Genomic DNA, 14130 nt, shown 5'->3' on the forward strand with positions numbered 1-14130 from the left:
CTCACGGACTTTCTTGCCAGGGCTGGCTTTGAACAGTGATCCTCGTATCTCAGCCTCCGGAGTAGCTACGATTACAGGCGTGAGCCACCAGTGCCCAGCCTAAACATTCCTATTTAATCTGTGTGTACATTTATAAAAGAAAGTGCTGTCTTTTTTGGATAGAGTATGACTTAAAGTTGTAAATTTTGCATGCCCAGCGGAAGAATGCTCCTTTCTAAGACCTACTTGTAAAACCCACATTTTAGAGAATGACAAGTGCAATAGAGAGTATGAACACTACTTCCAACTTTCATAAAAGTTATTGATTTTTAAAACTTGGAAAAGTTATAGATGACAATGGAAAATACTACTGCAGAAGAAACGTCTTTGTGGGCATGCCTGGTTGGCCATCGGAAGGGATGGCATCCAAACAGAAATGTGGCTTCTATATTCGTGTTTTAGCCTGTGGAATAATGAACAGGAAGTTCTGTAAGAAGCAGGAAGTTCTTTAAGGAGTAGAGAACAAACATGCATCATTCATTCCCCCCTAAAGGGCAGCCTGGGCTTCATCAAGGCCCATTGCCTTTCAGGTCCACAATTGACCTGTGGGAGCTAGGATTTGGATTGGGGAGGGGTGGAGGAGGGAGACAGTTACACTACTTAGATGGAACAATGCTCTTTTATTATTTATAAGTGTGGATATTCACACACATGTACTCTGCTTAATTGGAGATAAGAGTCTAAAACTTTCCTGCCCTTGGCTGGCTTTGAAATGTGATCCTTAGATCTCAGCCTCCTGAGTCGCAAGGATTACAGGTGTGAGCTGCTGGTGCCTGGCACTGTCTGTTGATACAATCACCATCCATCTGAATGACAGGAGTGCAACCACAGCCTAAATTCTCAACCTGTTAAGTGCAAAATCTCTGCTATCAACCCAAGCTGAGACCCAGGCCCCATATGGCGCCCCCTGGTGGCTATTTGTCACCTACACACATTTGAGAACGTACCATTTTCTTCTTCTTCTTATGAATAGTCTTAGTCTTCGATTTCTTGCTGTTTTTCCAAATAGATGTGAAGGTATCAGAAGAGATCTGGGGAGTGACTGTAATTTTTAGTATAGGAAGTTTTCCTGAGAGGGATGGAGGAAGAACAAAATCACAAATTGGTAGGACAGATCACCACTCTTTTGGGCATCTGGGTCTTAGGCTTTCAAGCCCTCATTGAGGGGAGGACATCAGGAACCCCTGATAGCTTAGGTTTGCTTTTTGTATTTGAAACTGATAATTATTCATGTGTGATGTATGTTGTTTTTTAGTGTGAAACCTTTTCCATGGCTATTCTTTGACCTACGGGTATTGTTAATATTCATTTACATTTTGTAGGTGTGTGTGTTTGTGAGAATGTATGTGTGGTTAATAACTGACAAAGGCATGAAACTCTAGTTGTGATTTAATTCCTCCCTTCCCTTATTTTTTTTCTGTGCTGCACTGGTTCAATAAAATGCACTGGCTACCATTAAAAGGAAAGCAGGAGAATCTTCTTGGTAGGCAAGTGAGAGATCTCAGCCTGTTAATTTGTATTTCATGTTTGAAATGAAATTAGGAATTAGCTTGCTAAGCAAATGATAAGAACACAAAGACAACCAATAGGAAAACTTTACTTCTGTCATCAGAGATGTGACTAATTGCTCTTAATGTTTTAAAATGGTGCCATTAGAGCCAAATAGCAAGGGAGTTTTCCCTGTGAAATCCAACCAGTTAGCCTCATTTGGAAGTCAGAATAGAAAAGTGAAGTGTTCCATTAGGAACATCCCATAATTATTTCAAGAGAAAAATACATTAAAGCCTGTAATAATTTATCCCACTAAATTTTTTTTTTTGGGGGGAGACCTGATTTCCAGAACTATCACTTACTTTTTAATGCTTTTTAAATGACTACTTGTGTTTTCAGGTGGGTGTTTTGTAATTGCCTTCACATTTATACAAATTAACACATTTCCCAAGCAAGCAAAATGTTTTCTAGTTCCAAATAGGTGCTCAAGGGTATGGTTTCCTATCCAGTCATCTGAGGGTTCATGGTTAGCCTGCATTACAGTGATGGTGAGCTGCCTTCTACTGCATACTTAATGGAAAAGTCACTGCAGTGCCAGGAAAACCCACACCACAAGCCTGCCTTCTGTGTGCTGAGACTCAACTAAGTCCACATTAAATCCAGCACAATCAATCCAGCTGGAGCAGAGTGCAAACCAGCTCTAGCTGTCCAAAATGAAAAGGTGATCATGAGCTCTTAGAACTATGTGATTGGCCATTAAAAAAAGCAAAAAATAGCCAGGCACTGGTGGTTCACACCTGTAATCCTAGCTACTCAGGAGGCTGAGATCTAAGGATCAAGGTTCAAAGCCCAGGCAGGAAAGTCTATGAGACTCTTTTTTTTTTTTGTCGGTCATGGGGCTTGAACTCTGGGCCTGGGCACTGTCCCTCAGCTCTTCAGCTCAAGGTGAGCACTCTACCACTTGAGCTACAGCGCCACTTCCGGTTTTCTGGTGGTTTATTGGAGATAAGAGTCTCACAGTCTCTCCTGCCCGGGCTGGCTTTGAACCGTGATCCTCAGATCTCAGCCTCCTGAGTAGCTAGGATTACAGGCTCACGTTAGGATTACAGGCGTGAGCCACCAGCGCCCGTGTCTATGAGACTCTTATCTCCAGTGAGCCACCAGAAAACCAGAAGTGGTGCTGTGGCTCAAGTGGTAGAGCACTCACCTTGAGCTGAAGAGCTCAGAGACAGCGCCCAGAGGTCAAGCCCCATGACTGACCAAAATAAATAAATAGAAATCATTACTTAGATCATAGGCTATCATAAAAGATCTTGAACCCTGAAGATCACGGAGCACACTGACACAGTGGTCACCAGCCCTGGCAGGGCTTGCTGTGTAAACGAAAAGAGCAACGAGACTGCTTGTGAACAGTTGAGGGTGGTGGAAGTGAGCAGGTAGGACAGCAGGAGGGAAACTTATAAAATGACGTATAAAACGGTAACCTGTCTTTCTGGCCCTCAGTGCTTGCAGGATGTCGGCGGCAGCCATTTCCCCCAGGGCATTGCTTCCAAGGTCAACTTCCCTTAAATGGGCTGAAAATCTGATGAGGCTGCCCAGAGAAAGACAGAGCAAAATATCATTGTGCCAGGCAGGCTTCCTTAAAACAAGTCAGGCCAGTTATGGTAGAGAAAGATCTTTCTTTTCAGGTTCTATCTGTCCTTCCTGCCACACCCGAGATAGTACCCAGACCTCTCACACCCTGCTTAGAATGCTTTACTCCTAGGTAAGTTTCTAAGGATTTTATTTGCCAAGTCCTCTTTTTTTTTTTTAAGGTTCAGGTTAACATTTTGCTTTATTATTATTATTATTATTTTGAACTCAGGTCCTGGGCACTGTCCCTGAGCTGCTTCTGCTCAAGGCTAGCACTCTACCATTTGAGCCACAGCGCCACTTCCGGCCTTTTCTGTGGTGTGGTACTTAGGAATCCAAGCCAGGGCTTCGTGCATGCTAGGCAAGCATTCTACCACTAAGCCACATTCCAGCCCCATTTTTATTTTTCCAATGGACATATATTTGTAGCATGAAGGGGTTTCTTGGTGCTATTTCCATATATACATAGAGAGCACTTTTAAAAGAATTCACCCCCTCCACCATATTCCTGTTCCCTCTTTCCTCCCTACCTTTTCTAACAGCAGTTGCTGGGTTCCATTATGGTGTGTGTGTGCACATACATGCAAACACGCATGCGTGTTGTTCAACCCTCTTCACCCCTCAGCATCCCCCCCCTTTGTTTCCTTCTCCCTGCTTGATGGTATCCCCTAGACATCCCCCTTTGACACCCCTGTCTCATTACTGTCATTGTCCTTATCGTCATCATCCAACATTTTAAGTCCCCTATTCATTCACTTCCTTAAAGGATGGGGTTTGATGTGATGATGACTTCATAGCCATTCACATTTTACACTTCAGCAAAATCTCGATAAATCTGGAGGGACCAGAGGGGTTAGGTACTTTAAACAAATAATGCCTACTTAGCAACACTATAAAGAAAAATATTCCCGCCGGGTGCCAGTGGCTCACGCCTGTCATCCTAGCTACTCAGGAGGCTGAGATCTGAGGATCTCGGTTCAAAGCCAGCCCAGGCAGGAGAGACCGTGAGACTCTTATCTCCAATAAACCACTAGAAAACCGGAAGTGGCGCTATAGCTCAAATGGTAGAGCGCTCACCTCGAGCTGAAGAGCTGAGGGACAGCGCCCGGGCCCAGAGTTCAAGCCCCATGACCGACAAAAAAAAAAAAGAGAGAAAAATATTCCCATAAAATGAGGAAGGGCAGCATCTTGAAATAAAGGGGGGCTTTGAGAAGCAAGTAAGGTTAGCTTTATGGAAAACATTTAGGGTTAGGATAGCCTCTTCTTTCTCAGGCTACATTGCTTACAGTTTGGCTTTCTTTGACCTTGGGGAACAAAACTCTAGAGGCCCTGTGTCCTGTCTTGGCGTAGTGGCTGCCTTCACACAGTGAGATCCTTTTCTGGGCTCACACAACTGTAGGTAGGGACCAGGGGCTCCTCCCCCTCCTCAGAGCCAGGACCTCACTAGTAAGTGCTAAAAAGCTGAGACTCCATCATTGTCATGAGATTTTATTCACACACTCGTATCTGCAAATCAGACTTCTTACTTTGCTACTCACCATGTTAAAATCCGAGTGAACTCCACCAAGTGTTCGCCTTCCTTTCCATCTATGCCATTGTCTGCCAAGTGCAACTTCACCAGCCAAGGGCCAGCTTCTGCCAGAGCTTTGGCTTTTTTCTTGATTCCTCCAAGAGAATTACAATATTAGGTTATTTTTACATAATGATTCCTAGTTACCAGCAGTAACTGGACTTGTGTGAGTGGATTTCCTTTTTGCAGTATACTCAAATACTACATAAGTAATTTTTTTTTTAAGTTTCTGTGGCCCAAGTTGAACTGGAACTTGCCATCCCCCTGGCTTCTGAGAGCTGGGGTTACAAACAAGCACGTGCCACCACACTGTATGTAACCTTAAAAGTCCTGGTTTTGTACTCAGTCCCTCCTTTCTTCTTAACTACAAACCAGAATTGCTCTTGCATAAAAGGAGCCTCCATGGCAGATGTAGATAGTTGCCTTTGATCTAACTACGGAGGGAATGGACGGACGGGTTGTCTGCTGATTTTGGCCACATGACAGCCCTTAGAAAGATAGTTAGCTCTTACAAAAGGATTCATTTCTTTGGATATGAATCTAGTCTAGTGGTTTACTGGGTGAAATAGATTTTCCTTCCAAACACAGTTGGGGGAATGAAACTGTCCTATCCTTTTGTTTTCCTGGGGATGAGCCTAAGTGGTGTGTGGTGTGATGTGGTATGTGTGTGTGTGTGTGTGTGTGTGTGTGTGTGTGTGTGTGTGTGTGTGTGTGTGTGTGATGGTCCTAGGGCTTGAAAGAACGGCTTAGATGATGTCCTTGAGCATTTGTGCTCAAGACTAGGCTCTACTACTTGACATACAGCTCTACTTCTGGCTTTTTGGGTGGCTAACTGGAAATTAGAGTCTCAATGATTTTCTTGCCTTGGCTGACTCCAAACTGAGATCCTCAATCTCAGTCTCGGGAGTAGCTAGGATTACAGGCTGAGACACCGGGGCCCAGCTTGTCTAAATCTAACAGTCTGCATGGAGGGGACAGAATGACAGCAAATGGCGGTTGCCATGAATAATATAAGTCACATGCTCTTAAAGTCCTGCCCCGCAGTGCTGTGAGCGGTTCACACTTGGACAGCTCTCCTCATCCTGGCAACCCTGCTCAGTATGGGCTTGTGATCTGTTAACATTCCTCCAAAATTGCCCCATTAATACTTCTAAGTAACAGTCAGAGGAGACAAGTCTCCAGGCTGCATTTATGAGGTCTTGCTGAGCCGTTCCCAAACCAGCCTCAGCCCCGTAATTCTTTGCTGGAATGCTGAGTGGGCCAAGGATGAATCCCTCTGCCCACACGGTGCGACTGCTCTGGTTGGATGTCTGGTAAGTCCCCAACATTGAGTTGTCCTCTTTTTTTCACCTGAATTTTCCTCTTTGTCTGGAAGGAGAAATGGACAGCAACAAAAATACCTTTTTTGTTCTTTTTCTTCCCCAAAGTAGTTTTTGCTGTCCCAGCCTCAGAGGATTTTGCAGTCTGGCTCAACACTGAACTTCCTCTCTGGCTCACTGGATTTAAAAAAAAAAAAAAAAAAAGCATGCTTAAAGACTTGGGGTTTGGGTGCAATCTGGGGTCAGCTATTGCCTTTATGTGCTCTTTCCCACAGAGGGCAGAGCTGACTGACTGTCACTTGGGACCTGTCAGCTCTGCATTTTTCTCCTCAAAGCCTTGAGGTGAACATGCAACCCACAGTCTCCCCCGCTACCATCCCACCAGACCCTGTATTCATTCCCTCCCAGGCCATGGCCGTGCTCTATGAAAGTGTTAAGGCTGGGAGTGCTGGCTCTCACTTGGGATCCCAGCTGCTCAGGAGAGGAGGATGGGAGGATCGTTGTTCTAGGCAAGGCTGGGCAAAAAGACTTAGGGTGTGAGACCATATCCCAAAGAACAAGCCAGGTATGGTGGTTCCTGTCTGTAACCACAGCTCTTCTGGTAGCAGAACTGTCTTGCTTACAAGGCAGGGTTTTTTTTGTTTTGTTTTGTTTTGTTTTTGTTTTTGCGTGGGGCAAAAACATGGGACACTATCTAGAAAATAAAAAAAGTAAAGAGGGCTAGGTATACAGCTCAAGTAGTGGAGCAGCTGCCTAGCAAGTGGAAGGCCCTGATTCAAACCCGGATATTGCAACAACAAAAAAAATGAAAGAAAAGTGGCTCTCCGTTCCTGACCAGTTGATTGGCATGCTGTCACTGGAGTCATTCTAGAAGTCTTTCCCTTGCACCGGCCTGCAGTGCATCAGGAAACTGTACAACGCGCAGCCGACCCCGCCTGAGCCTCCCCATCACCAACGGCCAGGCTGGCCTCCAGCCCGGTGGCCCCCCAGCAGCCTCCCTGCTCCCCGGGTCTGTGAGCCACATTAGGATATCTGGCTCCTTCCCAAAGCCAGCTGTGGAGCCTCCTCCCCCTGCCCTCCCCCCAAGTGTCACTGGTACATTTCTAGGTATTCGAGCCCACCTAGAGATTGCATGCATAAAGCGATGATACAGGACTTGGTGAGGAGGACTGTCAGTAGCATGTGTGGTGGTGAACTCTGTTTCTACCTTCCCTGTTTTGTGCTCATATTGAAACCTGAAATGCCCTCGCCCTCAGCTTTTGCACTCATAGCTGGTGCTAATCACTTGATCCATGCCCCGAGTTCCAGCTTTTTGCTGGTTAACTAGAAATAAGTCTCTCCAGTTTGTCTGCCTGGGCTTCAAACTTAGACCCTCAGATCTCAGCCCCCTGAGTAGCTAGGATTACAGGCATGAGCCACCAGCACCTGGCCCCAGTCTGTTTTTGAGATAGGGTTTCATTAACTTCAACCCTGGATAGGATCAAACTGCAATCCTCCCATCTCCACCTTTTGCATAGCCAGGAGTACAGGTGTGAGCCACCACACCTGGCCCAAGGTGAACCCCCTTTTAATCACAAAGCAGTTCCTCCTCCTGGGTCCCCCCAATAGGAGCCTGGGACCAGGCTCCCTAGAGCCTACTTTGGAGCAGCTGAGAGGGCGTCGCAGTGTCTGGGGAGGCTGGGGAGGCCATCCCGTCCTTCTCCTTCATCTCCGCGTACTCTGCTATGGGTCTGAGGAGGGCCAGCGCTCCGGAGCACAGCAAGCTGTTGCCATCGAGGTAAAGCTCGCTGCGGGGGGATAACATGGTGACTTACCGGCTGCCCCGCCTCATGCCGGACACACGGTCACCATGGGAGATAACCATCTTCATACTCATAGGTCGTGTCATAGAAACTAGACCAGTGACATGCACGTGGGTCAAATACCCACTTTCAACATGGCACCCTTTTTTTTTTGGTCGGTTGTGGGGCTTGAACTCTGGGCCTGGGCGCTGTCCCTCAGCTCTTCAGCTCAAGGCGAGCGCTCTACCACTTGAGCTCCAGCACCGCTTCTGGTTTTTCTGGTGGTTTATTGGAGATAGGAGTCTCACGGACTTTCCTGCCCGGGCTGGCTTTGAACCGCGATCCTCAGATCTCAGCCTCCTGAGTAGCTAGGATTACAGGCGTGAGCCACCAGCGCCCGGCCCTTGAGCTTTCTTTTATGGTTCAAAGGAAGCAAGCAGCAATGATTGTCAAAATGAATGGTGCGGTATAAGACCAATGGTACGTAGGTGAGCCGGGGACCTGGGGAACAGTCTCACCAAATGGCACTCTGGCTGATGATGGAGCCCAGCTTTGACCCGCTCCAAGGGCCCAGCCCGCAGAACCGCAGGCTGAGGCCGTAGAGGCTCTGGTTGTTCTCCAGACCTGACAAGACACTCTCAATTTCTTCATTTCCAAATCTGAGGAGAAATGACAGCACAAATTTGGAAGCTTAAAAACCTATGCCAAGCCGGGTGCTGGTGGCTCACGCCTGTCATCCTAGCTACTCTGGAAGCTGAGATCTGAGAATCGCAGTTCAAAGCCAGCCCGGGCAGGAAAGTCCATGAGACTCCTATCTCCAATAAACCACAAGGTTTATTGGAAGTGGTGCTGTGGCTCAAGTGGTAGAGCCTTGAACTCAAAAGCACAGGGACAGCGCCCAGGTCCAGAGTTCAAGCCCCACAACTGAGGGGAAAAAAAAAAAAACAACCCTATGCCACTCAGAATGGAGGGACAAAGAGACAACAAATGCAGCAATGGTCCTCACTGAGATGCTATGTTGAAAAATGATCTGGGGCTGGGAAGGTGGCTCAGTGGTAGAGTGCTTGCCTTGCATGCATGAGGCCCTGGGTTCGATTCCTCAGCACCACAGAAGCAGAAAAAGCCAGAAGTGGCGCTGTGGCTCATGTGGTAGCGTGCTAGCCTTGAGCTGAAGAGCTGAGGGACAGCGCCCAGGCCCAGAGTTCAGTCCCGCGACCAACAAAAAAAAAAAAAAGAAAGAAAAATGATCTGTATATAACTTGTGGGTGGCGACAGGAGGGAAAAACTAGGAGAGAGCGAGGGAAGGGGTGACATTGTCCAAAAAGAAATGTGCTCTACCAGGCTTATTTACCTGTAACCCCTCTGTATATCACCTTTATAATAACACTAGAAAAAAATTAAAAATATATCTCATTGACCTCATTACTCATTGTAAAGTGCTCGCTAGAGCAGCTAGAAGCATTTCTGTTCATTTCTGCCCTCAGGGTTTCCAGAGCCAAACTGTGGGGGAGGGCTAAGCCAGCTCTCAGAGAGGGATCTGGGATGTAGAGAGGAGGAGACTCAAAGTCTCCTTGGGGCAGAAGATGGTTTGGAAGACCGATTCAAGGCTGGGCTTGTTAGTGCACTCCTAATGCCAGCTACTCAGGATGCAGAGAATGGGATCATTGTGGTTCAAGGTTCAAGGTAAAAAGTGAGACCTCATCATCACAACCAACAAGCTAAGTAGAGTGGTACGTTCCAGGGATATGGTTCAAGTGGTATAGAACGTGCCCAGAAAATGCCAGGCACCAAGAACAGAACCCTAGTACTGTCAAGCAAAACCTAGGTGGTCGTGGTAATACACACGTAATTCCAGCCGTGAAGGATGTGGAAGTAGGAGGGCCATGGTCTGCGGCTGACCTGGGCAAAGAAAACAAGACCCCCATCTGGAAAATAACTAAAGAGGATTGAGGATATGGCTCGGTAGCGGGGCTCTTGCTTAGCAAGGGTGAGAGCCTGAGTTCAAGATTCTGTATTGAAAAAACAAAACAAGAAAAGATGGGTAGGTGGAAGCAGGCCAGCTTTTTGGCTAAGATAGGGTGTCACTAGCTTTCTGCCCTGGCTGACTTGGAATCATGATCCTTCTATCTTTACATCCTGAGTAGGTGCGCCCCCCCCCACACTCAGCTAGGACCCCGGCTCTTCAAGGTGCTTCTGTCTCTAGACAGATCCCAGGCAGTCGAGTGTCAGACATCAGGGGTGGGCTCTGAGTCAGAGAGGCTGGGACAAGCCTCTACACTCTGAGGTCTAGGAGTGGGTATCGCATGAGGTTGGCATGAAGGCTAATCTGTGTGGCATGCTTGGCACACAGTGGACACTCAGTAACGTTCCGCTGATTACTGTTATCATTATTATTACTGTTCCTAGTCCATCTCCTGACAGGCTTAGACCCTCAGCCCTCGAAAGGACTTCTTCTGTCTCTCCCTAGCACCTCACCTTCCTCCCCACCTTCCTCTCCTCCTGCTGAAGGCTGACCCACCACTGAAGAGTTAGTTCTGCTCCCTCTCTCTCTGAAGAACTGCAGAATGCATCTATGGGGATCTTTTGTGATCATCAGACTTTCCATGTTGCACGATATAACATGTTTCCATCACACCTAAGGCTCCTTTCCCAAGCAGCCTGCCCTTGTCTACATCTCTGCCTTCCTTGGCAACGAGCCCCGTGTTGTAGAAACTTGTAGAAACTGGTCTTCCACAAATATGTGTTGAAGGAGCAAGTGAGTGAAAGAAGAGTCATTTTTGCTAACCCTGCCATTTCCCCAGGACCATCAGCTCCTGCCGGGGGTGGGGGGTGTGGGGGGGGAATGGAAGGCCTTGCAGGGCAGATGCCCCCCGCCCACAGCCAGCTCTGCTAGGGAGAGTTCCCTTCTCAGCCTCACTTGCAGTAATCCAGGACCAGAGAACGCAAACTGCTCAGCTGCAGAGCCTTCCCAAGGCGTTCCAGAGACCACAGGTCCATCTTGCAGTCCACAATCTCCAAGGTAGTGAAGGGGCAGGTGGTGTGCCCCTTCGATTCCAGAAACAGAGCCTGAGGGGACAGGGTTAGAACAAGGGTCAGGATGGCCAGTAGGCTCTGTGTGCTCCTTTGTGCTTGCCACTTGACTGAGCTCAGTATTCAACATGTTCATCTCTAAAGTCAGTTTTCAAATTACCCAAAGAAAGCCTGTTTTGGGGCTGGGAAGGTGGCTCAGTGGTAGAGCGCTTGCCTTGCATGCCTGAGGCCCTGGGTTCAATTCCTCAGCACCACATAAGCAAAAAAGAAAAAAAGCCGGAAATGGCGGTGTGGCTCAAGTGGTAGAGCACTGCCTTGAGCTGAAGAGCTGAGGGACAGCACCCAGGCCCAGAGTTCAGGCCCCACGACCGGACCCCCCCCCCAAAAAAAAAAGAAAGCCTGTTTTGCTTTCCTGTCATTCACTTTTGTGAGTGTGTTCATTTATTTTGTTGTTTTTTTTTTTTTTTTGGGTCCGGTTGTGGGGCCTGAACTCTGGGCCTGGGCGCTGTCCCTCAGCTCTTCAGCTCAAGGCTAGCGCTCTACCACTTGAGCCACAGCGCCACTTCTGGCTTTTTTCTTTTTGCTTATGTGGTGCTGAGGAATCGAACCCAGGGCCTCTGGGATGCAAGGCAAGCACTCTACCACTGAGCCACCTTCCCAGCCCCAGTGTGTTCATTTTACCAAGGAGTTTTACCACAGTATTTCAGCTGGGCTAGTATACTCAAAGCCACCAGCCAACAGCCAGACAAAGTGCAGGTGGAATACAGGGTGTTCGGTGCTTCTGTTTGGTTTTGTGGTTTAAAGCCAGTGTGGTGACTCACGAGCCTGGCGACCTCCGGGTTGCTCAGCTGGAAGCCCCAGATGCACATTTCCTTCCCCAGCTTGTAACACTCATCGCGAATGGTCATGAGCAAAGGCTCCAGGGAGATGGGCGGGACGATCCGGGGGGAGGTAGGTTTCACCAGTGTAAACTGCAGTGAGAAAAGATGACAGGCATGGATCAGAAAGGGATGCCCCGGCACCCAAGACTGTGGAAAAGGGGTGTCACCGTAAGACTGCATTGGGAGAATGGTGAAGAAACTTTGTGGCTCTGGGCCCTGATTTTAAATCCTCAGCACCATCAACCATGTAATAAAAATAGGGACTGCCCAGGCAGCACCATCACACCCATTGCTACCATCACACCGGCCCCTGCCGAGGCCCGTGACATCGATAACCTCCAAGAGTTTGGAAAATACTGCCACAGGGACTAATCTGAATGAGATTTATGATTAAGTAGTGGAGGCTAATTATAACAAATGCAGTAGCAAGAATTAGGAATTATTTTACAACACACACACAAAGATGATAACGGTCCAGGCACTGGTGGCTCACGCCTGTAATCCTGGCTACTCCAGGAGGCACTGGGGGGGTGGGGGGGGCTCAAGTGGTAGAGCTCTAGACTTGAGCACAGAGAAGCTCAGGGACAGTGGCCAGGTCCAGAGTTCAAGTCCCAGGTGAGGAAAAAAAAAAAAAAAAAAGATGGTGGGGGGAAAAGCAGGGGAATGTGTGGAGAGCCTTGGGAATGAACTGTTGAAGACGGGCCTAGAAAGACCTAGAGGATACATGGGGTGGATGCCGTAGAAGAGGGGGTTCCGAGGAAGAAGAGAAGGGGCAGCCGAGGGAGGAGGAAGACGGGGGAAAGCTGGGCAGTCAGAGAGGAACTTGAGAAGGTCCTTGTGTAGGGTGCAGAGGAGTCATGCCTTCCTTTACCCCTTTTCCTTCCCCCCTTTTCACCTCTCCCCGAAAGGAGAGAACCCACAGGGCAGCTAGTGACCCATGGTCTGGGCAGTGATCCCACAGTAATTTTTTTTGTTTTGTTTTGTTTTGGGGGCCGGTCGTGGAGCCTGAACTCTGGACCTGGGCACTGTCCCTCAGCTCTTCAGCTCAAGGCTAGCACTCTACCACTTGAGCCACAGCACCACTTCCAGCTTTTTTCTTTTTTGTTTATGTGGTGCTGAGGAATCGAACCCAGGGCCTCAGGCATGCAAGGCAAGCGCTCTACCACTGAGCCAACTTCCCAGCCCCCCTACAGTAATTATTTAAATCTCATCTCTAGCGACTTTATTCTGTCTTGCGTGGCACTAGGAAACCAGCTGGTGACTGATTAAACCACAGGACGGGAGGGGCAGGTGCAGAGGGGGAGCGGGAAGGTAGGGGGAGAGCTAACAGGCCCTCCATGCTAGGGGAACAAGACTCTGAACTCCAGTCAGAAGCTGATGGCAGATGCTGATGACCTGGCCATCCCTGGGCTTGAGGGGAGAGGCCCCAGGGAGTCCCTGGGGCTGACATCCACTCACCTTCTTGAGGATCCGCTCACTGTCGATGCTTTTTTTCAGATCCTTCTTGATGGCTGGGCACACAGAGGTTTGGGACTGTGCGCAATACTTCTCATAGGTTTTCAGGAACTTTTGAAGTATGGGGATGGGCAGCAGAGCCCCTTTAGTTTTCCGTTTCCCTTCCTTGGCTTTTGGCATGGTTTATAGCGGTGGATCCCACTTGAGTCTGAGAAGAGTAACCTGCCATGACACTCAGAACGAAGGTCTTTATAAGGTCCAGAGCCTGTACCTTATAAAGCAGTGGTGACCACTGCTTCAGGCTCCTCTGAGATTATGACATACTTACTTCAGCCTAAATTGCACATTGTGAATGTAATTCACTGATTACCCAGTCAGTACCAATATTGTCTCGACAGCCTAGCACTGGTAGCTAACACCTGTAATCTTAGCTATTAAGGAGGTTGAGATCGCCAGCCCTGGCAGGAAAGCCCGTGAGATTCTTATTGGTAATTAACACCAAAAGGCCAGAAGAGGAACTGTGGCTCAAGTGCTAGAGCATCATCCTTCAGTGAAAAAACTAAGAGACAATGCCCAGGCCCTGAGTTCAAACCCCAGTACTGGCACACACACACACAAGGACCTGATTGTAACACTACTTCTCATCTCTCTGCTTGCTCTCCAACCCCTCAGCCAGAGTGATATTTTGAAATATAAATCAGATCATGAAGTTCTCCTGGTTAAATATCTCCAATAGACTCCCATGGACTTATCTTTACTGTATTTTTTTATTTTGGTGGTACTGAGATGTGAACTCACAACCTCACGCTTACTGGTGTTCTCTGATTTCCCCTCCCCAGTCCTGAAGAAATTTTGAGCTGGGTGCCGATGGCTCACACCCGTCATCCTAGCTACTCAGGATCGCAGTTTGAAGCCAGCCGGGGCAGTAAATT

At 48.0% G+C, this 14130-nt stretch overlaps 1 protein-coding gene across 1 annotated transcript; it reads right to left on the reverse strand.

The window, feature by feature from the left end:
* Nucleotides 1-226: 226 nt before the first annotated feature.
* LOC122095291 (NACHT, LRR and PYD domains-containing protein 5-like) lies at nt 227-13402 on the reverse strand. Its single transcript, XM_042665757.1, has 10 exons — nt 13202-13402; nt 11684-11833; nt 10750-10898; nt 8351-8491; nt 7690-7838; nt 6133-6228; nt 4701-4827; nt 3015-3121; nt 987-1108; nt 227-442 (listed from the first exon to the last, which is right to left on the reverse strand). The coding sequence occupies exons 1-10, from the start codon at nt 13376-13378 to the stop codon at nt 425-427; spliced, it is 1236 nt and encodes a 411-aa protein (XP_042521691.1). The 5' UTR covers nt 13379-13402; the 3' UTR covers nt 227-424.
* Between the last annotated feature and the right edge of the window lie 728 nt (nt 13403-14130).

Source organism: Dipodomys spectabilis, unplaced genomic scaffold (assembly GCF_019054845.1).
Source record: "Dipodomys spectabilis isolate Male_0828 unplaced genomic scaffold, ASM1905484v1 ptg000342l, whole genome shotgun sequence".
Classification (NCBI taxonomy): domain Eukaryota; kingdom Metazoa; phylum Chordata; class Mammalia; order Rodentia; family Heteromyidae; genus Dipodomys; species Dipodomys spectabilis.